At 63.1% G+C, this 22006-nt stretch overlaps 1 protein-coding gene across 1 annotated transcript in view; it reads left to right on the forward strand.

Moving 5' to 3' along the window:
• The window catches only part of POLR2A (RNA polymerase II subunit A), a 44479-nt gene that overhangs the window by 7772 nt on the left and 14701 nt on the right, over positions 1 to 22006 (forward strand). The window contains exons 6-16 of the mRNA XM_064437603.1: positions 1638 to 1799; positions 2680 to 2900; positions 5056 to 5188; positions 7680 to 7804; positions 11155 to 11365; positions 14708 to 14917; positions 15949 to 16117; positions 17073 to 17167; positions 18041 to 18244; positions 19308 to 19530; positions 21268 to 21451. Coding sequence (XP_064293673.1) covers positions 1638 to 1799; positions 2680 to 2900; positions 5056 to 5188; positions 7680 to 7804; positions 11155 to 11365; positions 14708 to 14917; positions 15949 to 16117; positions 17073 to 17167; positions 18041 to 18244; positions 19308 to 19530; positions 21268 to 21451 — 1937 coding nt within the window. The remainder of the gene's footprint in view (positions 1 to 1637; positions 1800 to 2679; positions 2901 to 5055; positions 5189 to 7679; positions 7805 to 11154; positions 11366 to 14707; positions 14918 to 15948; positions 16118 to 17072; positions 17168 to 18040; positions 18245 to 19307; positions 19531 to 21267; positions 21452 to 22006) is intronic.

Below are 22006 nucleotides of genomic sequence, written 5' to 3' on the forward strand. Positions count from 1 at the left end.
TCATCATGCAGGGCTCTGCCCACAGCCAGGTGGGGTCTGGGACTCAGGGTCCCCTTTTTTTGGGGTCTCGGGGAGGTACTGGGGTCCCAGAGAAGTATTGGGGTCTCTGGGGGAGGTATTGGGACCTCTGGGGGAAGTAATGGGGTCCCTGGAGGAGGTTCTGGGGTCCCTGGGCCCGGGGGCTCCCTGTGAACCCCCTCTCTGTGCGCCCCGCTGTCGTCATGCAGGGCTCTGCCCGCAACCAGGTGGGGCCCAGCACTCGGGGTCCCCTTCTTTGGGGGTCCCAGGGAGGGATTGGGGTCCCCAAGGGAAGTATTGGGATCCCTGGAGGAGGTTCTGGGGTCCCTGGGGCCGGGGGCTCCCTGTGAACCCCCTCTCTGCGCCCCGCTGTCGTCATGCAGGGCTCTGCCTGCAACCAGGTGGGGCCCGGGTGTTTGGGTCCCCTTTTTTGGGGGGTCCCAGACACATTGGGGGATTTGGAGAGGTTTTGGGGTGTCTGGATGGGTGTTGGGGTCCCTGGGGCAGGTACTGGGGTGATGTAAGGGGGTCCTCGAGGTTGGGGGGCTGCCTGTGACTCCCCCCGTGTACCCCACTGTCATAAAGGCCTTGCAGGAGGATTTGGGGGTGCCTGAGGGATTTGGGGGTCCCCAGGGGGGTTTTGGGGGATCCCCAGACCCCAGGGTCCCTGGTGTGGTTTGAGGGGTGTCTGTGATGTGATTTGGGGGGGGTCTCTGGATTCTGGGGGATTTTAGGGGTCCTCCCCATGCCAGGTTCCCTGGTGCTCTTTTGGGGATCCCCAGTGCCCTTTGGGGGGGGGGCTAGTTCTTGGGGTCCCCTTGTGCCTTTTGGGGGGGTCCTCAGTTGTTGGGGTCCTTGACTGATATTTGGGGGGATCCCTGGTGCCCTTTGGGGGGGGTGTCCTCATCCCATGATCCCCAGTGCCTTTTGGGGTGTCCCTGGTGACCTTTGGGGGGGTCCCTGATCCATTTTAGGGGGGTCCCCACCTAGGTACCCCAAATATACTTGGGGGGTTCCTTGCTGCCCTTTGGGGGGTCCCTGATCCATTTTGGGGGGGGTCTGTCACGCTGGGGTCCCCTGCTACCCGTTGGGGGTCCCCCCAATCCATTTTGGGGGGGTCCCTCACCCCTGGGGCCCCCTGATGTACCGGGGGGGGGTGTGTCCTCCACTCTGGGGTCCCCCGAGGTAGTTTGGGGGTGTCCCCTGGTGCCTTTTGGGGTGTTCCCGATCCATTTTGGGGGGGTCCCTCACTCTGTGGTCCCCTGCTGCCGTTTGCTGGGGTCCCCAGTTGTTGGGGTCCCTGATGTGATTTTGGGGGGTCCCCAGTTGTTTGGGTCCCTGATGTGCTTTGGGGGGGTCCCCAGTTGTTGGGGTCCCTGCTGCCCTTTGGGGGGGGTCCCTGATGTGCTTTGGGAGGTCCCCGCTGCCCATTTGGGGGGGCTCCCCAGTTGTTGTGGTCCCCAATCCACTTTGGGGGGTTCCCCAGTGCTTTTTTGGGGTGTCCCCAGCCTCCAGTACCCACGATTCACTTCGAAGCTCCACTGACACCTTTTGGGGGTGCTGCTCGCCCCGCGCGGCTCCCCCTGAGCCCCCCATTAATTTTTGGGGTCCCCCCCCAGGACGACCTGACCCACAAACTGGCCGACATCGTGAAGATCAACAACCAGCTGCGGCGGAACGAGCAGAACGGGGCGGCCGCCCACGTCATCGCCGAGGACGTCAAACTGCTCCAGTTCCACGTTGCCACCATGGTGGACAACGAGCTGCCGGGGCTGCCGCGGGTGAGGGGCGGGCGGGGGGCTGGGGGGGCCGGGGGCGCTGGGAGCGCGGGCAGGGGGCGCTGGGGGCGCTGGGAGCGCGGGCAGGGGGCGCTGGGGGCGCTGGGAGCGCGGGCCGGGGGCGCTGGGGGCACTGGGAGCGTGGGCCGGGGGCGCTGGGGGCGTAGGCAGGGGGCGCAGGGGGCGCTGGGGGCGCTGGGAGCGTGGGCCGGGGGCGCTGGGGGCGCTGGGAGCGTGGGCCGGGGGCGCTGGGGGCGCTGGGAGCGTGGGCCGGGGGCGCTGGGGGCACTGGGAGCGCGGGCCGGGGTCGCTGGGGGCGCTGGGAGTGCGGGCAGGGGGCACAGTGTGCTCCCCCAAATCCCCTCTCTGGGTCCCCCAAACCCTTTCCAGACCCTCTCTTGGCCCCCCCAAAACCCCTTCTTGGCCCCCCCAAAACCCCTTCTTGGCCCCCCCAAAACCCCCTCTTGGCCCCCCCAAAACCCCCCAAATTTTGGGGATCTTTAAGGGGTCTAAAGCCCCCCCAAACCCCCTTTTTTTGCCCCCCAAAGTGGTGCTGAACTTGGGGTGTCCCTTGGGGGGCGGGGTTGTGCCCACCATGTCCCCCCACATTGATGCCAAAGCAAAAACTCAGAGGAGCGTTTGTGCCTCTATATCGTGTTTTAGGGGGACTTCAAGGGGGGCATCGAGACCCCCTGAACCCCCTTTTTGCTCCCCAAAGTGATGCCGAACTTGGGGGGGGGCGTTTTACCCTCCGTGTCCCCCCACAGCGACACTTGAAGCTATAGCCAAAACCCAGGGGGAGGGTTTGTGCCTCGATGGTGAATTTTGGGGGCTTTACGGGGTCTCGAGCCCCCCTGAACCCCCCTTTTTTGCCCCCCCGCAGGCGATGCAGAAGTCGGGGCGCCCCCTGAAGTCCCTGAAGCAGCGGCTGAAGGGGAAGGAAGGGCGGGTGCGGGGCAACCTCATGGGCAAGCGGGTGGATTTCTCGGCGCGCACCGTCATCACCCCCGACCCCAACCTGGCCATCGACCAGGTGGGCGTCCCCCGCTCCATCGCCGCCAACATGACCTTCGCCGAGATCGTCACCCCCTTCAACATCGACAGGTCTGGGGGCTGGGGGGGGGGGGGGCCACAAGGGGGTTTTGGGGGGGCTGGGGGGGGATTTGAAGGGGTCTGGAGGGGGTTTTGGGGGGCTGGAGAGGGTTGTGGGGGCCAGAAGAGGGTTTGGAGGGGGTTTTGGGGGAGCCTGGAGGGGGTTTTGGGGGGCTGGAGGGGGTTGTGGGGGCCAGAAGAGGGTTTGGAGGGGGATTTGGGGGAGCCTGGAGGGGGTTTTGGGGGGCTGGAAGAGGGTTTGGGGGGACCAGAAAGGGGTTTGGAGGGGGTTTGGGGGGCTGGAGGGAGTTGTGGGGGCCAGAAGAAGGTTTGGAGAGGGTTTTGGGGGTCTGGAGGGGGTTTTGGGGGGCTGGAGGGAGTTGTGGGGGCCAGAAGAGGGTTTGGAGGGGGTTTGGGGGGAGCCTGGAGGGGGTTTTGGGGGGCTGGAGGGGGTTTGGGGGGGCCAGAAAGGGGTCTGGAGGGGGTTTTGGGGGGCTGGAGGGAGTTGTGGGGGCCAGAAGAGGATTTGGAGGGGGTTTTGGGGGAGCCTGGAGGGGGTTTGGGGGGGCCAGAAAGGGGTCTGGAGGGGGTTTTGGGGGGCTGGAGGGAGTTGTGGGGGCCAGAAGAGGGTTTGGAGAGGGATTTGGGGGGAGCCTGGAGAGGGTTTTGGGGGGCTGGAGGGGGTTTGGGGGGGCCAGAAAGGGGTCTGGAGGGGGTTTTGGGGGGCTGGAGGGAGTTGTGGGGGCCAGAAGAGGATTTGGAGGGGGTTTTGGGGGAGCCTGGAGGGGGTTTGGGGGGGCCAGAAAGGGGTCTGGAGGGGGTTTTGGGGGGCTGGAGGGAGTTGTGGGGGCCAGAAGAGGGTTTGGAGAGGGATTTGGGGGGAGCCTGGAGAGGGTTTTGGGGGGCTGGAGGGGGTTTGGGGGGGCCAGAAAGGGGTCTGGAGGGGGTTTTGGGGGGCTGGAGGGAGTTGTGGGGGCCAGAAGAGGGTTTGGAGAGGGATTTGGGGGAGCCTGGAGGGGGTTTTGGGGGGCTGGAGGGGGTTTGGGGGGGCCAGAAAGGGGTCTGGAGGGGGTTTTGGGGGGCTGGAGGGAGTTGTGGGGGCCAGAAGAGGATTTGGAGGGGGTTTTGGGGGAGCCTGGAGGGGGTTTGGGGGGGCCAGAAAGGGGTCTGGAGGGGGTTTTGGGGGGCTGGAGGGAGTTGTGGGGGCCAGAAGAGGGTTTGGAGAGGGATTTGGGGGGAGCCTGGAGAGGGTTTTGGGGGGCTGGAGGGGGTTTGGGGGGGCCAGAAAGGGGTCTGGAGGGGGTTTTGGGGGGCTGGAGGGAGTTGTGGGGGCCAGAAGAGGGTTTGGAGAGGGATTTGGGGGAGCCTGGAGGGGGTTTTGGGGGGCTGGAGGGGGTTTGGGGGGGCCAGAAGGTGTTTGGGGGAGGTCAGAGGGGGTTTGGGGGGGACCATGGGGGTGTTTTGGGGCTGGAAGGGGTTTGGGGGGCCTGGGGGGGATTTGAGGTGGGCTGGAGGGGGTTTGGGGGGGCCAGAGGGTGTTTGGGGGAGCCTGGAGGGGGCTAGAGGGGGGGCATGGGGGGTTTGGGGGACCAGAAGGGTGTTTGGAGGGGGTTTGGGGGAGCCAGAGGGGGTTTGGGGGGGCTAGAGGGTGTTTGGGGGAGCCTGGAGGGGGCTAGAGGTGGGGCATGGGGGGTTTGGGGGGACATTGGGGGGACATGGGGGTTGGGGGGACATTGGGGGGACATGGGGGTTGGGGGGGCATTGGGGGGACATGGGGGTTGGGGGGGCATTGGGGCACTGGGGGACATTGGGGGTCATGGGGGTTGGGAGGGCATTGGGGGCACGGGGGGGATATTGGAGGACATGGGGGGGTTGGGGGGGGCATTGGGGGCACAGGGAAGGGTTATTGGGGGGCACGGGGGGGGGGGGACGTTGGGGGGTGCGGGCCCCCGAAGTGGGGTACACGTGGCATTTTGGGGTGGGGGGTGTCACATTTTGAACCACGGGTTCCCCCCAGCACCCACAGGGAGACCGCGGAGGGTGGTTTTGCAGGACAGGGAGACTGGGGGGAGCCCCCCCGAACCCCCAAATCCCCCCGTCCCCCCCCCCCGAACCCCCAAATCCCCCCGTCCCCCCCACCGAACCCCCAAATCCCCCCCACGCGCAGGCTGCAGGAGCTGGTGCGCCGCGGGAACAGCCAGTACCCGGGGGCCAAGTACATCATCCGCGACAACGGGGACCGCATCGACCTCCGCTTCCACCCCAAGCCCAGCGACCTCCACCTCCAGATCGGCTACAAGGTGGGCTGCGCCCCCCCAAAACCGGGGGCACCCCCAAATTTTGTTTGGGGGGGGGGAACACGGCGGGAGGAGCAGCTTGAAATGGCTCCTCTGGCGCTCGCGGGGCCGGGGGGGGCTGGGGGGTGGTGGAAAGGGGTGGGTGTTTTGGGGTTCACATGCTGGTTTTGGGGTGTCTGAGCTGGGGGGTGGTGGGGTGGGGTCAGTGGCTGGTTTTGGGGTTCACAAGGAGCTCTGGGTTTTGGGGTTCAGTGACCGGTTTTGGGGTTCACAAGGAGCTCTGGGTTTTGGGGTTCACAAGGAGCTCTGGGTTTTGGGGGTCAGAGCCTGGTTTTGGGGTTCATGAAGAGCTCTGGGTTTTGGGGTTCAGTGACCGGTTTTGGGGTTCACAAGGAGCTCTGGGTTTTGGGGTTCAGTGACCGGTTTTGGGGTTCACAAGGAGCTCTGGGTTTTGGGGTTCACAAGGAGCTCTGGGTTTGGGGGTTCAGTGACCGGTTTTGGGGTTCACAAGGAGCTCTGGGTTTTGGGGTTCAGTGCTCAGTTTTGGGGTTCACAAGGAGCTCTGGGTTTTGGGGTTCAGTGACAGGTTTTGGGGTTCACAAAGAGCTCTGGGTTTTGGGGTTCAGTGACCGGTTTTGGGGGTCGGAGCCTGGTTTTGGGGTTCATGAAGAGCTCTGGGTTTTGGGGTTCAGTGACCGGTTTTGGGGTTCACAAGGAGCTCTGGGTTTTGGGGTTCAGTGACCGGTTTTGGGGTTCACAAGGAGCTTTGGGTTTGGGGTTCACAAAGAGCTCTGGGTTTTGGTGGTCAGAGTCTGGTTTTGGGGTTCATGAAGAGCTCTGGGTTTTGGGGTTCAGTGACCAGTTTTGGGGTTCACAAGGAGCTCTGGGTTTTGGTGGTCAGAGTCTGGTTTTGGGTTTCATGAAGAGCTCTGGGTTTTGGGGTTCAGTGCTCAGTTTGGGGGTTCACAAGGAGCTCTGGGTTTTGTGGGTCAGTGACCGGTTTTGGGGTTCACAAGGAGCTCTGGGTTTTGGGGTTCAGTGACCGGTTTTGGGGTTCACAAGGAGCTCTGGGTTTTGGGGGTCAGAGCCTGGTTTTGGGGTTCATGAAGAGCTCTGGGTTTTGGGGTTCAGTGACCGGTTTTGGGGTTCACAAGGAGCTCTGGGTTTTGGGGTTCAGTGACAGGTTTTGGGGTTCACAAAGAGCTCTGGGTTTTGGGGTTCAGTGCTCAGCTTTGGGGTTCAGTGACTGGTTTTGGGGTTCACAAGGAGCTCTGGGTTTTGTGGGTCAGAGCCTGGTTTTGGGGTTCACTGCTTAGTTTTGGAGTTCACAAAGAACTCTGGATTTTGGGGTTTAGTGCGCAGTTTTGGGGTTCAGAAAATGTGCTGGGTTTTGGGGGTCGGAGCCTGGTTTTGGGGTTCACCAAGACGTGCGGTTATTCGGGGAATAAAACAAAGCTTTACAGTCTCTGAAGAGTCTTGAGTTTTGGGGTTCAGTGCCTGGTTTGGGGTTCACAAGGTGCGCTGGGTTTTGGGGTTCGGAGCCTGGTTTTGGGGTTCATAAAGACATGGGGTTATTTGGGGAATAAAATCAGGTTTTAGAGTTTCTGAAGAGTCTTGGGTTTTGGGGTTCAGTGACCGGTTTTGGGGTTCAGTGACCGGTTTTGGGGGTCAGAGCCTGGTTTTGGGGGTCGGAGCCTGGTTTTGGGGTTCATGAAGAGCTCTGGGTTTTGGGGTTCAGTGCTCAGTTTTGGGGTTCACAAGGAGCTCTGGGTTTTGGGGTTCAGTGATGGGTTTTGGGGTTCTCAAGGAGCTCTGGGTTTGGGGGTTCAGTGATGGGTTTTGGGGTTCTCAAGGAGCTCTGGGTTTGGGGGTTCACAAAGACCTGGGGGATTTGGGGAATAAAATCAGGTTTTAGTGTTTCTGAAGAGTCTTGGGTTTGGGGGTTCAGTGTTTAGTTTTGGGGTTCATGAAGAGCTCCAGGTTTTGGGGTTCAGTCCCTGGTTTTGGGGTTCACCAAGAGTTGGGAGGTTTGGGGAATAAAACCAAGTTTTAGAGTGTCTGAAGAGTCTTTGAGTTTGGGGGGTCAGAGCCTGGTTTTGGTGTTCACAAGGAGCTTAGGATTTTGGGGTCCAGTGCCTAATTTTGGGGTGCACAAAATGCTGGGGGTATTTGGGGCCAAACAGTGGCTTTTAGGCTCCCTGAAGAACATGGGGCTTTAGGGCTGAGTCCCTGCTTTTGGGGGTCCCTTAAGAACCCCGAAGTTTTGGGGGTTCAGCCCTTTGTTTTGGGGGTTCACAAAGAGCTTCAGCTTTTTGGGGGGATCCTAAAGAGCTGGGGGGGGGGGGTTTAGAGGGAAATGCTGAGTTTTAGAGTCTTTGAAGATCATGTTTATTTGGGGTGAAGTGATTTTTGGGGTGTGCTGCGGTTTTGGGGTGTCCTCCCCAGTTTTGGGGTGCAGGGTGAGGTCCTACCTGACCCCCGGCTGCGTCGGCAGGTGGAGCGACACATGTGTGACGGGGACATCGTCATCTTCAACCGCCAGCCCACGCTGCACAAGATGTCCATGATGGGCCACCGCGTGCGCATCCTGCCCTGGTCCACCTTCCGCCTCAACCTCAGGTACCCCAAAACTGCTCCCAGCACCCCAAAACTGCCGCCCCGCGTGCCTCCACAGTGGCCCCCCGGCGCATCCCCAAAATGGCCGCCGGCGCATCCCCAAAATGGCCGCCGGCGCCTACAAAACGGCCCCAAAACGGCTCCAAAATTGCCCCCAAAATGGCCCCATACGACCCCAGAACTGCTGTCAGCACCCCAAAATGGGTCCTGGTGACACTGAAATGGTCCCAGCACCCCCAAAACCGCTCCTGGCACCCCAAAAACTGCCCCCACCCGGGTGCCTCCACGATGGCTCCCAGCACCACAAAATGGCCCCCAGCGCATCCAAAATGGCCCCCGGTGCCTCCAAAGTGGTTCTCTGTGCCCCAAAACTGCCCCCAAAATGGCCCCTGACAACCCCAAAACCACTCCCAGCACCCCAAAATGGGCCCTGATGACACAGAAATGGTCCCAGCACCCCCAAAACTACCCCCCCCGGCACCTACAAAATGGCCCCCGGTGCCTACAAAATGCCTCTCTGTACCACAAAACTGCCCCCAAAACACCCCCAAAATGGCCGCTGATGACCCCAGAACTGCTGTCAGCACCCCAAAATGGGCCCTGATGACACTGAAATGGTTCCAGCACCCCCAAAACCGCTCCTGGCACCCCAAAAACTGCCTGCACCCACCCGGGTGCCTCCACGATGGCTCCCAGCACTACAAAATGGCCCCCGGTGCCTCCAAAGTGGTTCTCTGTGCCCCAAAACTGCCCCCAAAATGGCCCCTGACAACCCCAAAACCACTCCCAGCCCCCCAAAATGGGTCCTGATGACACAGAAATTGTCCCAGCACCCCCAAAACCGCTCCCAGCACCCCCAAAACTACCCCACCACCCAGCACCTACAAAATGGCCCCCGGTGCCTACAAAATGCCTCTCTGTACCACAAAACTGCCCCCAAAACACCCCCAAAATGGCCTCTAACTACCCCAGAACTGCTGCCAGGACCCCAAACTGGGCCCTGATGACACTGAAATGGTTCCAGCACCCCCAAAACCGCTCCCGGCACCCCAAAAACTGCTTGCACCCACCCGGGTGCCTCCACGATGGTTCCCAGCACTACAAAATGGCCCCTGGTGCCTCCAAAGTGGTTCTCTCTGCCCCAAAACTGCCTCAAAACTGCCCCCAAAATGGCCCCTGACAACCCCAAAACCACTCCCAGCCCCCCAAAATGGGCCCTGATGACACAGAAATTGTCCCAGCACCCCCAAAACTGCTCCCAGCACCCCCAAAACTACCCCCCCCAGCACCTACAAAATGGCCCCCGGTGCCTACAAAATGCCTTTCTGTACCGCAAAACTGCCCCAAAACCACTCCCAAAATGGCCCTGACAACCCCAGAACTGCTGCCAGGACCCCAAACTGGGCCCTGATGACACTGAAATGGTTCCAGCACCCCAAAACCGCTCCTGGCACCCCAAAAACTGCCCCCCCCGGGTGCCTCCACGATGGCTCCCAGCACCACCACAAAATGGCCCCTGGCGCATCCAAAATGGCTCCCGGTGCCTACAAAATGCCTCTTTGTACCCCAAAAGGACCCCAAAACTCCCCCCAGAATGGCTCCTGACAACCCCAAAACCACTCCCAGCAACCCAAAATGGGTCCTGATGACGCTGAAATGGTCCCAGCGCCCAAAAAACTGCCCCCACCCAGTGCCTCCGTGATGGCCCCCAGCGCATCCAAAATGGCCCCCGGTGCCTCCAAAGTGGTTCTCTGTGCCCCAAAATGGCCCCAAAACTGCCCCCAAGATGGGCCCTGATGACACCGAAATGGTCCCAGCACCCCAAAACCTCCCCCCCCCACCGGTGCCTCCAAAATGGCTCCTGCGCCTCCAAAATGGCCCCAAAACTGCACCCAAAACCAGCACCCCAAAATGGGCCCCAATACCCCCAAAACCGCCCCCTGATGCCCCCAAAACGCCTCTTGGTGCCCCAAAACAGCCCCGAACGCAACCAGAGTTCTCCCAGCACCCCCAGAACGGCGCCCGCTGCAGCAGATCTCTGTGCTGGGCCGGGGCGTGGGCGTCCTCCTGCCCCATAACCCACCCAGTGACCCCCAACCCGCCCCACGGCAGGTCCCTGGTGCCCCATAACCCACCCAGTGACCCCCAACCCGCCCCACGGCAGGTCCCTGGTGCCCCATAACCCACCCAATGACCCCCAACCTGCCCCGCGGCAGGTCCCCGGTGGCCCTGAACCCACCCAATGATCCCCAACCTGCCCCATAACCCACCCAGTGACCCCAGACCCCCCCCCACGGCAGGTCCCCAGTGCCCTAGAACCTGCCCAGTGACCCCCGCCCCGCACCACGGCAGGTCCCCGGTGCCCCAGAACCCGCCCAGTGACCCCCGACCCGTCCCACGGCAGGTCCCCGGTGCCCCATAATGCCCCCAGTGACCCCTGACCTGCCCCACGGCAGGTCCCCAGTCCCCCATAATGCCCCCAGTGACCCCCGACCTGCCCCACGGCAGGTCCCCAGTGGCCCAGAACCCACCCAGTGACCCCCGACCCGCCCCACAGCAGGTCCCTGGTGGCCCAGAACCCGCCCAGTGACCCCCGACCCACCCCACGGCAGGTCCCCGGTGCCCCATAATGCCCCCAGTGACCCCCGACCCGCCGCACGGCAGGTCCCCAGTGCCCCACAACCCCCCCAGTGACCCCCGACCCACCCCACGGCAGGTCCCCGGTCCCCCATAACGCCCCCAGTGATCCCCGACCCACCCCACGGCAGGTCCCTGGTGGCTCAGAACCCACCCAGTGACCACTGACCTACCCCACGGCAGGTCCCTGGTCCCCCATAACGCCCCCATTGACCCCAACCCGCCCCACGGCATGTCCCTCATAACCCACCCAATGACCCCCAACCCGCCCCACGGCAGGTCCCCGGTGCCCCATAACCCACCCAATGACCCCCAACCCACCCCACGGCAGGTCCCCGGTGCCCCAGAACCCACCCTGTGACCCCCGACCTGCCCCACGGCAGGTCCCCGGTCCCCCATAACGCCCCCAGTGACCCCAACCTGCCCCACGGCATGTCCCTCATAACCCACCCTGTGACCCCCGATCTGCCCCACGGCAGGTCCTCGGTGGCCCAGAACCACCCAATGACCCCCAACCCGCCCCACGGCAGGTCCCCGGTGCCCCATAACACCCCCAGTGACCCCCAACCTGCCCCAGAACCCACCCAGTGACCCCAACCCACCCCACCTCTCCCCTCCCCAGCCCCGAGCCGCCTCCGCGGCGCCGTGTGGCTCGGGCAGGGTGGGTGTGCGGGTGTCACCCCTCGCCTACACCCCCCCGCCGCCTGTCCCTACAGCGTCACCACCCCATACAACGCCGATTTCGACGGCGACGAGATGAACCTGCACCTGCCGCAGTCGCTGGAGACCCGCGCCGAGATCCAGGAGTTGGCCATGGTGCCCCGCATGATCGTCACCCCCCAGTCCAACCGCCCGGTCATGGGCATCGTCCAGGACACCCTCACGGCCGTCCGCAAGTTCACCAAGCGCGACGTCTTCCTCGAGCGCGTCAGTTTTGGGGCAAAACCTGCCGTTTTTAGCCTCGGGTGGTTCCCCCCCCCCCAATTCTAAGGGGTTTTGGGGTGGTTTTGAGAGTGGATTTTGCCTGTAAGGGTGGGTTATGGGGGGATGGAAGGGTGTCTGTGGGGTGCGGAGGGGGTTTGGGTGGGCTGATGGGGCGTCCTGGGGGTGTGGGGGGGGCTGGAAGGGGGACCCTGGGGGTGCGGAGGGGGTTTGGGTGGGCTGATGGGGCGTCCTGGGGGTTTGGGGGGGGCTGGAAGGGGGTCCCTGGGGGTGCGGAGGGTGTTTGGGGGGCTGGAAGGGGGTTCCTGGGGTTGCGGAGGGGGCTGGAAGGGGGTCCCTGGGGTGCGGAAGGTGTTTGGGGGGCCTGGAAGGGGGCCCCAGGGGTGCGGAGGGGGTTTGGGGGGGCCGGAAGGGGGTCCCTGGGGGTGCGGAGGGAGTTTGGGGGGCCTGGAAGGGGGTCCCTGGGGTGCGGAGGGGATTTGGGGGGGCTGGAAGGGGGTCCCTGGGGGTGCGGAGGGTGTTTGGGGGGGCTGGAAGGGGGTCCCTGGGGGTGTGGAGGGTGTTTGGGGGGGCTGGAAGGGGGTCCCTGGGGGTGCGGAGGGAGTTTGGGGGGGCTGGAAGGGGGCCCCAGGGGTGCAGAGGGGGCTGGAAGGGGGTCCCTGGGGGTGCGGAGGGAGTTTGGGGGGGCTGGAAGGGGGTCCCTGGGGGTGTGGAGGGTGTTTGGGGGGGCTGGAAGGGGGTCCCTGGGGGTGCGGAGGGAGTTTGGGGGACCTGGAAGGGGTCCCTGGGGGTGTGGAGGGTGTTTGGGGGGGCTGGAAGGGGGTCCCTGGGGGTGCGGAGGGAGTTTGGCGGGGCTGGAAGGGGGCCCCAGGGGTGCAGAGGGGGCTGGAAGGGGGTCCCTGGGGTGCGGAGGGTGTTTGGGGGGCCTGGAAGGGGGCCCCAGGGGTGCGGAGGGGGTGCGGAGGGGGCTGGAAGGGGGTCCCTGGGGTGCAGAGGGTGTTTGGGGGGCCTGGAAGGGGGTCCCAGGGGTGCGGAGGGGGTTTGGGGGGGCTGGAAGGGGGTCCCTGGGGGTGTGGAGGGTGTTTGGGGGGGCTGGAAGGGGGTCCCTGGGGGTGCGGAGGGAGTTTGGGGGGGCTGGAAGGGGGTCCCTGGGGTGCAGAGGGGGCTGGAAGGGGGTCCCTGGGGTGCGGAGGGTGTTTGTGGGGGCTGGAAGGGGGTCCCTGGGGGTGCGGAGGGAGTTTGTGGGGGCTGGAAGGGGTCCCTGGGGGTGCGGAGGGTGTTTGGGGGGGCTGGAAGGGGTCCCTGGGGGTGCGGAGGGAGTTTGGGGGGGCTGGAAGGGGGTCCCTGGGGGTGCGGAGGGTGTTTGGGGGGGCAGGAAGGGGGTCCCTGGGGGTGCGGAGGGTGTTTGGGGGGGCTGGAAGGGGGTCCCTGGGGGTGCGGAGGGGGTTTGGGGCGCTTTGGGGTGTTTTGGGGCTGCAGGAAGGTTTGGGGCAGGTTTTGGGGGGCTCTTTGGGCAGTGGTTGGGGGATTTGGGGTGTCCTGGGTCCCCCTTGATTGTCAGGGAGGTTTTTGGGGTGTTTTGGGACATTTTTGGGTCAGGTTGGGGCACATTTGGGGTCCTCATATGGTCGTGTTGACGAGTAGAAAGGTTTTTGGGGTGTTTTAGAGCATTTTTGGGTTGTTTTGGGGAGAATTAGTGGCCCTCGTGGGTCCTCCTCGCTCAGCAGGAAGGTTTTTGGGGTGTTTTAGAGCATTTTTGGGTTGTTTTGGGGCACATTTGGGGTCTTTATGGGTCCTTGTTGGTTGGCAGGGAGGTTTTTGGGTTGTTTTAGAGCATTTTTGGGTTGTTTTGGGGAGAATTAGTGGCCCTCGTGGGTCCTCCTCGCTCAGCAAGCAGCTTTTTGGGGTGTTTTGGGGCATTTTGGCGTTGTTTTGGGGCACATTTGGGGTCTTTATGGGTCCTTGTTGGTTGGCAGGGAGGTTTTTGGGGTGTTTTAGAGCATTTTTGGGTTGTTTTGGGGAGAATCTGTGGCCCTCGTGGGTCCTCCTCGCTCAGCAGGAAGGTTTTTGGGGTATTTTTGGGTTGGGTTGGGGCACATTTGAGGTCCTTGTATGGTCGTGTTGACGAGTAGAAAGGTTTTTGGGTTGTTTTAGAGCATTTTTGGGTTGTTTTGGGGAGAATTTCTGGCCCTCGTGGGTCCTCGTCGTTCAGCAAGCAGCTTTTTGGGGTGTGTTAGAGCATTTTTGGGTTGTTTTGGGGAGAATTAGTGGCCCTCGTGGGTCCTCCTCGCTCAGCAAGCAGCTTTTTGGGGTGTTTTGGGGCATTTTGGCGTTGTTTTGGGGCACATTTGGGGTCTTTATGGGTCCTTGTTGGTTGGCAGGGAGGTTTTTGGGGTGTTTTAGAGCATTTTTGGGTTGTTTAAGGGAGAATCTGTGGCCCTCGTGGGTCCTCCTCGCTCAGCAGGAAGGTTTTTGGGGTATTTTGGGGTTGGGTTGGGGCACATTTGAGGTCCTTGTATGGTCGTGTTGACGAGTAGAAAGGTTTTTGGGTTGTTTTAGAGCATTTTTGGGTTGTTTTGGGGAGAATTTCTGGCCCTCGTGGGTCCTCGTCGTTCAGCAAGCAGCTTTTTGGGGTGTGTTAGAGCATTTTTGGGTTGTTTTGGGGAGAATTAGTGGCCCTCGTGGGTCCTCCTCGCTCAGCAAGCAGCTTTTTGGAGTGTTTTAGGGCATTTTGGGGTTGTTTTGGGGCACTTTTGGGGTCTTTATGGGTCCTTGTTGGTTGGCAGGGAGGTTTTTGGGTTGTTTTAGAGCATTTTTGGGTTGTTTTGGGGAGAATCTGTGGCCCTTGTGGGTCCTCCTCGCTCAGCAAGCAGCTTTTTGGGGTGTTTTGGGGCATTTTGGGGTTGTTTTGGGGCACTTTTGGGGTCTTTATGGGTCCTTGTTGGTTGGTAGGGAGGTTTTTGGGGTGTTTTAGAGCATTTTTGGGTTGTTTTGGGGAGAATCTGTGGCCCTCGTGGGTCCTCCTTGCTCAGCAAGCAGCTTTTTGGGGTGTTTTAGGGCATTTTGGGGTTGTTTTGGGGCACTTTTGGGGTCTTTATGGGTCCTTGTTGGTTGGCAGGGAGGTTTTTGGGTTGTTTTGGGGAGAATTAGTGGCCCTCGTGGGTCCTCCTCGCTCAGCAGGAAGCTTTTTGGGGCGTTTTACGCTGGTTCTGGCGCCGCCGGCGAGCCCGGAGGAGGCTGCCTTGATGTTTCAGGGGTTCCCCCCGTGCGCCGTGGCCGTGTTTGGGGGGTGGGTTTGCCGTTCTGACGGGGTGCTCCCCCCTGCAGGGGGAGGTGATGAACCTGCTGATGTTCCTCTCGACGTGGGACGGGAAGGTGCCGCAACCCGCCATCCTCAAGCCTCGGCCGCTCTGGACGGGGAAGCAGATCTTCTCCCTCATCATCCCCGGGCACATCAACTGCATCCGCACCCACAGCACCCACCCCGACGATGAGGACAGCGGGCCCTACAAGCACATCTCGCCCGGGGACACCAAGGTGGGGGGCGCCCGTGGGGCAGGGAGGGCTTCAGGGGGAGTCGGGGGCACGAGGGGGGGTGTTGGTTGGGGGGGTGATGGGGGCTCTGGGGGGGCTCGGTGAGGGGTAAAGGGGGATCTGGGGGGCTCGAAGGAGCTCGGTGAGGAGTAAAGGGGGGTCTGGGGGGGCTTGGTGAGGGGTAAAGGGGGATCTGGGGGGCTCAAGGGGGCTCGGTGAGGGGTAAAGGGGGGTCTGGGGGGGCTTGGTGAGGGGTAAAGGGGGATCTGGGGGGCTCGAGGGGGCTGGGGGGGGCTCGGTGAGGGGTAAAGGGGGATCTGGGGGGCTCGAGGGGGCTGGGGGGGGCTCGGTGAGGGGTAAAGGGGGCTCAAGGGGGCTCAAGGGGGCTCTGGGGGGGCTTGGTGAGGTGTAAAGGGGCTCTGGGGGGCTTGAGGGTGCTCTGGGGGGCTTGGTGGGACACGAGGGTGCTCCTGGGGGACTTTGGGGTGCTCTAGGTTGCTTGGGGACACCCTGGGTGGGGTTGTGGGGGGTCCTAGCGTGGCTATAGAGGTGTATTGGGTGGGGGAAGAGGGGGTGGGGGGACCCTCGGGTGGACGTTGGGTGCTCGTGGGGGGCTCAGTGGGACACGAGGGTGCTCTTGGGGGGCTTTGGGGTGCTCGGGGAGAGGCTAGGTCGGTTTGGGGGGGGGTCCTGGCATGGTTATGGAGGTGTATTGGGTGGGGGAAGAGGGGGTGAGGGGACCCTCGGGTGGACGTTGGGTGCTCGGCGGGGGCTCAGTGGGACACGAGGGTGCTCTTGGGTGGGGGTGGGTAGGATTTGGGGGTGCTTTGGGGGGGTCCTGGATCAGGGGGAGCCTGGGGGGGGCGGTGTGTGTGCACAGGAGGAGCCTTGGGGTGCCTGGATGGAGACACGAGGGTCTCCGTGGCGGTTGGGTGAAGCGGAAAGGGGGTGTCTCTGGCTATTGGGGAGGGGGGGGATGGTCCTGACACCCCACCCACCCCCCTTTTTTTGTTTTTGGGTGGGGGGGCACGCAGGTGGTGGTGGAGAACGGGGAGCTGATCATGGGCATCCTGTGCAAGAAGTCGCTGGGCACCTCGGCGGGCTCCTTGGTGCACATCTCCTACCTGGAGATGGGCCACGACACCACCCGCCTCTTCTACAGCAACATCCAAACCGTCATCAACAACTGGCTCCTCATCGAGGGTCAGCGCAGACCCCCTCCCCAACCCCCCACCCAGCCCCGCCCCCGCCGCCGCAGCGGGAGGGGGAGGGGGCGGCCCCGGGGAGGGGCGCCAGGACCCCGCTTGGGGGGCGGCGGGGCTCTTGGAAGGCGTTTGAGGGGATAATGGGGAGCCGGGGGTCTTGGGGAGGGGTCTTGGACCCCCTTTTTGTGGGACAAAGAGGACCCAGGGGTCTTGGAGAGGGGTCTTGGACCCCCTAATTGGGGAAAATGGGGACCCAGCTGTTCTGGGGGGTCTTGGCCCCCCTTTTTAGGGACAAGGGGGACCCAGGTGTCTTGGAGAGGGGTCTCGGACCCCCTTTTTGGAGGACAAGGAGGACCCAGGGGTCTTGGAGAGGGGTCTCGGACCCCCTTTTTTGGGGACAAGGAGGACCCAGGGGTCTTGGGGAGGGGTCTTGGACCCCTGTTTTGGCGACAAGGGGGACCCACGTATGTTTGAGGGGGGTCTTGGACCCCCTTTTTTGGGGACAAGAGGGACCGAGGGGTCTTGGACCCCTGTTTTGGGGACAAGGGGGACCCACGTATATTTGAGGGGGGTCTTGGACCCCTTTTTTGGGGACAAGGGGGACCCAGGGGTCTTGAGGGGGTCTTGGACCCCTTTTTTGGGGTCAAGGGGGACCCAGGGGTCTTGGAGAGGGGTCTTGGACCCCTTTTTTGGGGTCAAGGGGGACCCAGGGGTCTTGGGGTGGGGTCTTGGCCCCCCTTTTTGGGGGACAAGGAGGACCCAGGGGTCTTGGGGAGGGGTCTTGCCCCCCTTTTTCTCATCCCTACACGCAAACACCTCCCCTGGCTCAGGAGGACGGGCCCGGGGGGGGGTGTGGGGGTGGGTTTTGGGGCGAGGGGCACCCCGCGGGGGGGACAGGACGTGGGGACCCCCCACCTAAGCCCCCCATTTCCCCCCCCGCCCCCCCCCCCCAGGCCACACCATCGGCATCGGGGACTCCATCGCTGACGCAAAGACCTACCAGGACATCCAAAACACCATCAAAAAAGCCAAGCAGGACGTCATTGAGGTGGGGGCGGCGTTTTGGGGGGGTTCCCCGCCGGTTTGGGGGTGGCCGAGCGGCGCCTCGCGGGTCCCCTGCTTCAAATTTTGGGGTGGGATGGGGGGGGTGGGTGTCCTTCCGTGGGGATTTTGGGGTGCTTCCCATGGTTTTGGGCACCCCCCGCCCCACCCCGGTGTCTCTATGAGGTTTTGGGGTGCCCCAGGGACGCAGTGGGATCGGGGAGGGGGGATGGTCCTCAATTCAGGGACATTTTGGGGTGCTCTGTGGGGGTTTGGAGCACCCACCGTTCCCCTTGGGCCATTTTGGGGTGCTCTGTGGGGGTTTGGAGCACCCACCGTTCCCCTTGGGCCATTTTGGGGTGCTCTGTGGGGGTTTGGAGCACCCACCGTTCCCCTTGGGCCATTTTGGGGTGCTCTGTGGGGGTTTGGAGCACCCACCGTTCCCCTTGGGCCATTTTGGGGTGCTCTGTGGGGTCTTGGAGCACCCACCGTTCCCCTTGGGCCATTTTGGGGTGCTCTGTGGGGTTTTGGAGCACCCACCGTTCCCCTTGGCCCATTTTGGGGTGCTCTGTGGGGTTTTGGAGCACCCACCGTTCCCCTTGGGCCATTTTGGGGTGCTCTGTGGGGGTTTGGAGCACCCACTGTTCCCCTTGGGCCATTTTGGGGTCCCTCTGTGGGGTTTTGGAGCACCCACCGTTCCCCTTGGGCCATTTTGGGGTGCTCTGTGGGGGTTTGGAGCACCCACCGTTCCCCTTGGCCCATTTTGGGGTGCTCTGTGGGGTCTTGGAGCACCCACAGTTTCCCCAGGACATTTTGGGGTGCTCTGTGGGGGTTTGGGGTGCCCCTGTGACGCTGTGGGGGGTCCCTCTGGGGGGGGCAGGTCATCGAGAAGGCCCACAACAACGAGCTGGAGCCCACCCCGGGGAACACCCTGCGACAGACCTTCGAGAACCAGGTCAACCGGATCCTCAACGACGCCCGCGACAAGACGGGTTCCTCCGCCCAGAAATCCCTCTCCGAGTACAACAACTTCAAGTCCATGGTGGTGTCGGGCGCCAAAGGCTCCAAGATCAACATCTCCCAGGTATTGGGGGGCTCTACGGGGTCTTGGGGGTCACCTGTGGGGTCTGGGGAGCGTCAGGAGGATCTCGGGGGGGTTCAGGAGGGTTCCTGTTGGGTTCTGTAGAGCTCTGGGGGATCCTCTTGGGGGTTGCTCTTGGTTTTGGGCACCAGGAGCTCCAAGATTAACACCTTGCAGGTATTGGGGGGCTCTATGGGGTCTTGGGGGTCCCCTGTGGGGTCTGGGGGGTGTCAGGAGGATCTTGGGGGAGTTCAGGAGGGTTCCTGTTGGGTTCTGTAGAGCTTTGGGGGATCCTCTTGGGGGTCTGTGGTGGTGTTGGGCACCAAGAGCTCCAAGATCAATATCTCCCAGTTATTGGAGCCTCTACAGGGTGTTTGGGGGGTCCTCAGGGTGTTTGTGGGTCCAGAGGTCTCAAGGTGAAGGTCTCTCAGGTACATTTGGGATCCCTACGGGCCGTTGGGACGTTCCCCGCAGGGATCAGGGATCCCATCTGTGAGGTTTGAGGGACCAGGGTGATCATTGGGGGTCCTTATTGGGTCCAAGGTGACCCCGTGGGCCACCATGGTGGTCCATGGTGACGTTGGCCACCACGACAAACATCTCCCAGATCCATCAGGGATCCCTGTGGGCCCTCGGGACCTTCTCCGCAGGGATCAGGGATCCCACCTACTAGGTTTAAGGGACCAGGTTGGTCATTGGGGGGGTCCAAGCTTAGCCTGTGGGCCATTATGGTTGTCCATGGTGACGTTGGCCACCATGATGAACATCTCCCAGATCCTTTAGGGATCCCTACGGGCCCTCGGGACCTTCTCCGCAGGGATCAGGGATCCCACCTATGAGTTTTGGGGGTTCAGGTTGATCACTGGGGGGTCGAAGGTGACCCCGTGGGCCACCATGGTGGTCCGTGGTGACGTTGGCCACCACAATGAACATCTCCCAGATCCTTTGGGGATCCCTGCGGGCCCTCGGGCCGTTCCCAATGCGGATCGGTGATCTTTTATGAGGTCTGGGGGTGCCCCCGCCGTACCCTCCCCTAACCACGGCGTCCCCCCAACCCCGACGGCAGGTGATCGCGGTGGTGGGGCAGCAGAACGTGGAGGGCAAGCGCATCCCCTTCGGCTTCAAGCACCGCACGTTGCCCCACTTCATCAAGGACGACTACGGCCCCGAGAGCCGGGGGTTCGTGGAGAACTCCTACCTGGCCGGCCTCACCCCCACCGAGTTCTTCTTCCACGCCATGGGCGGCCGCGAGGGGCTCATCGACACCGCCGTCAAGACGGCCGAGACCGGTCAGCCCCCCCAGGACCCCCAAAATCCCACCCCACCCCACCCAGGGCCGCCCGTCTTTGCCCCGTCCCCGCCCCCGCCATGGTGGGACCCCTCTTCGCTCAAGCCACCGAGTGCTGTGGGGAGGCTGCGGTCCCCAAGACCCTCATCCGGGACCCCCAACCCCTCCCCAGGTGCCTCCTGGGGTCCCCCAGTGCTCCTCAGGACCCCCAACCCCTCCCCAGATGCCTCCTGGGGTCCCCCAGTGCCCCTCAGGACCCCCAACCCCTCCCCAGATGCACCCTGTGGCTCCTTCTGTGCCCCCCAGAGCCCCCTGTTGCCCCCATTGCCTCTCTGTGGCCACTCGGAGACCCCCAGATTTACCTAGGGACTCTCCAGGACCCCTAAACTGTCCCCAGATGCGCCCCCCCAGGACCCCCAAAATCCCACCCCACCCCCCAGGGCCACCCGTCTTCGTCTCGTGTGTGTCCCCCCCACCATGGTGGGACCCCTCTTTGCTCAAGCCACTGAGTGCTGTGGGGAGGTTGGGGTCCCCAGGGACCCCCGGAACCCTCATCCAGGACCCCCAACCCCTCCCCAGATGCCTCCTGGGGTCCCCCAGTGCCCCTCAGGACCCCCAACCCCTCCCCAGATGCCTCCTGGGGTCCCCCAGTGCCCCTCAGGACCCCCAACCCCTCCCCAGATGCACCCTGTGGCTCTTTCTGTGCCCCCCCAGAGCCCCCTGTGGCCCCCATTTCCTCTCTGCAGCCGGTCAGAGACCCCCAGGTGTACCCAGAGACCCTCCAGGACCCCCAACCCCTCCCCAGATGCACCCTGTGGCTCTTTCTGTGCCCCCCCTGAGCCCCCTGTGGCCCCCACTTCCTCTCTGCAGCTGCTCAGAGACCCCCAGATGTACCCAGAGACCCTCCAGTACCCCCAAACCCTCCCCAGATGCACCCCAAAGCCCTCCAGGACCCACAGCCCCTCCCCAGAGCCCCCTGTTGCCCCATCTCTTGCCTTCACAGGTCTCTTGTTGTCCCTATTTCCTCCCTGGAGGCACCCGGCGACCCCTAAGCCCTCTCTGTAGCCACTTGGGGACCCCCAAACTCTCTCTGTAGCCACCCAGGGACCCCCAAGCCCTCTCTGTAGCCACTCAGGGACCCCCAAGCCCTCTCTGTAGCCACTTGGGGACCCCCAAACTCTCTCTGTAGCTACTCAGGGACCCCCAAGCCCTCTCTGTAGCCACTCAGGGTCCCCCAAGCCCTCTCTATAGCCACTCAGGGACCCCCCAAGCCCTCTCTGTAGCCACTCGGGGTCCCCCAAGTCCTCTCTATAGCCACTCAGGGACCCCCCAAGCCCTCTCTGTAGCCACCCAGGGTCCCCCAAACCTTCTCTGTAGCCACTCAGGGACCCCCAAGCCCTCTCTGTAGCCACTCGGGGTCCCCCAAGCCTTCTCTGCAGCCACTCAGGGACCCCCAAGCCCTCTCTGTAGCCACTTAGGGACCCCCAAACCCTCTCTGTAGCCACTCAGGGACCCCCAAACCCTCCCCACATGCCTCCTGGGGACCTCCCAAAGCCCTCTAGGACCTGCAGCCCCTCCCCAGAGCCCCCTGTTGCCCCACCTCTTCCCTTCACAGGTCTCTTGTTGTCCCTATTTCCTCCCTGGAGGCACCCAGGGTCCCCCAAACCCTCCCCAAATGCCTCCTGGGCGCCCCCAAACGCCCCAAAAGGGGTGACGATGCCCCTCCCTCGCCTCGCAGGGTACATCCAGCGGCGGCTGATCAAGTCCATGGAGTCGGTGATGGTGAAGTACGACGCGACGGTGCGAAACTCCATCAACCAAGTGGTGCAGCTGCGCTACGGCGAGGACGGGCTGGCGGGCGAGAGCGTCGAGTTCCAGAACCTGGCCACGCTCAAGCCCTCCAACAAGGCCTTCGAGAAGAAGTGAGGGACCCCCCGGCCACGGCGGGAGGCCTTTTTTTGGGGTGGGGGGTGCAGGGGGGGTTGGTGCCAGAGCAGGGTGCAGCCCTGGGTGGGTTCCAGCAGCTCCCTGTCCGGGAGCTGTGCCCAATTTGGGGTCCCTACGCTGCTCCTCGCCAGATTGGGGCGCGTTTTGGGGTCCCCGAGCTGCCCCTCCCCAAACTGGGTCCTCTTTTGGGGGTCCCACGTTGCTCCTCGCCAGATTGGGGCGCGTTTTGGGGTCCCCGAGCTGCCCCTCCCCAAACTGGGTCCTCTTTTGGGGGTCCCACGTTGCTCCTCGCCAGATTGGGGCACGTTTTGGGGTCCCCTTGCTGCCCCTCCCCAAACTGGGTCCCCTTTTGGGGGTCCTGAGATGGCTCCTCCCCAAAATTGGGTCATGTTTTGGGGGTCCCGAGGTGGCTCCTCACTAAACTGGGTCCCCTTTTGGGGTCCCCGAGCTGCTCCTCCCCAAACTGGGTCCTCTTTTGGGGGTCCTGAGATGGCTCCTCGCCAAAATTGGGTCATGTTTTGGGGGTCCCG

The sequence above is a fragment of the Phalacrocorax carbo genome, chromosome 34 (genome assembly GCF_963921805.1).
Source record: "Phalacrocorax carbo chromosome 34, bPhaCar2.1, whole genome shotgun sequence".
NCBI lineage: Eukaryota > Metazoa > Chordata > Aves > Suliformes > Phalacrocoracidae > Phalacrocorax > Phalacrocorax carbo.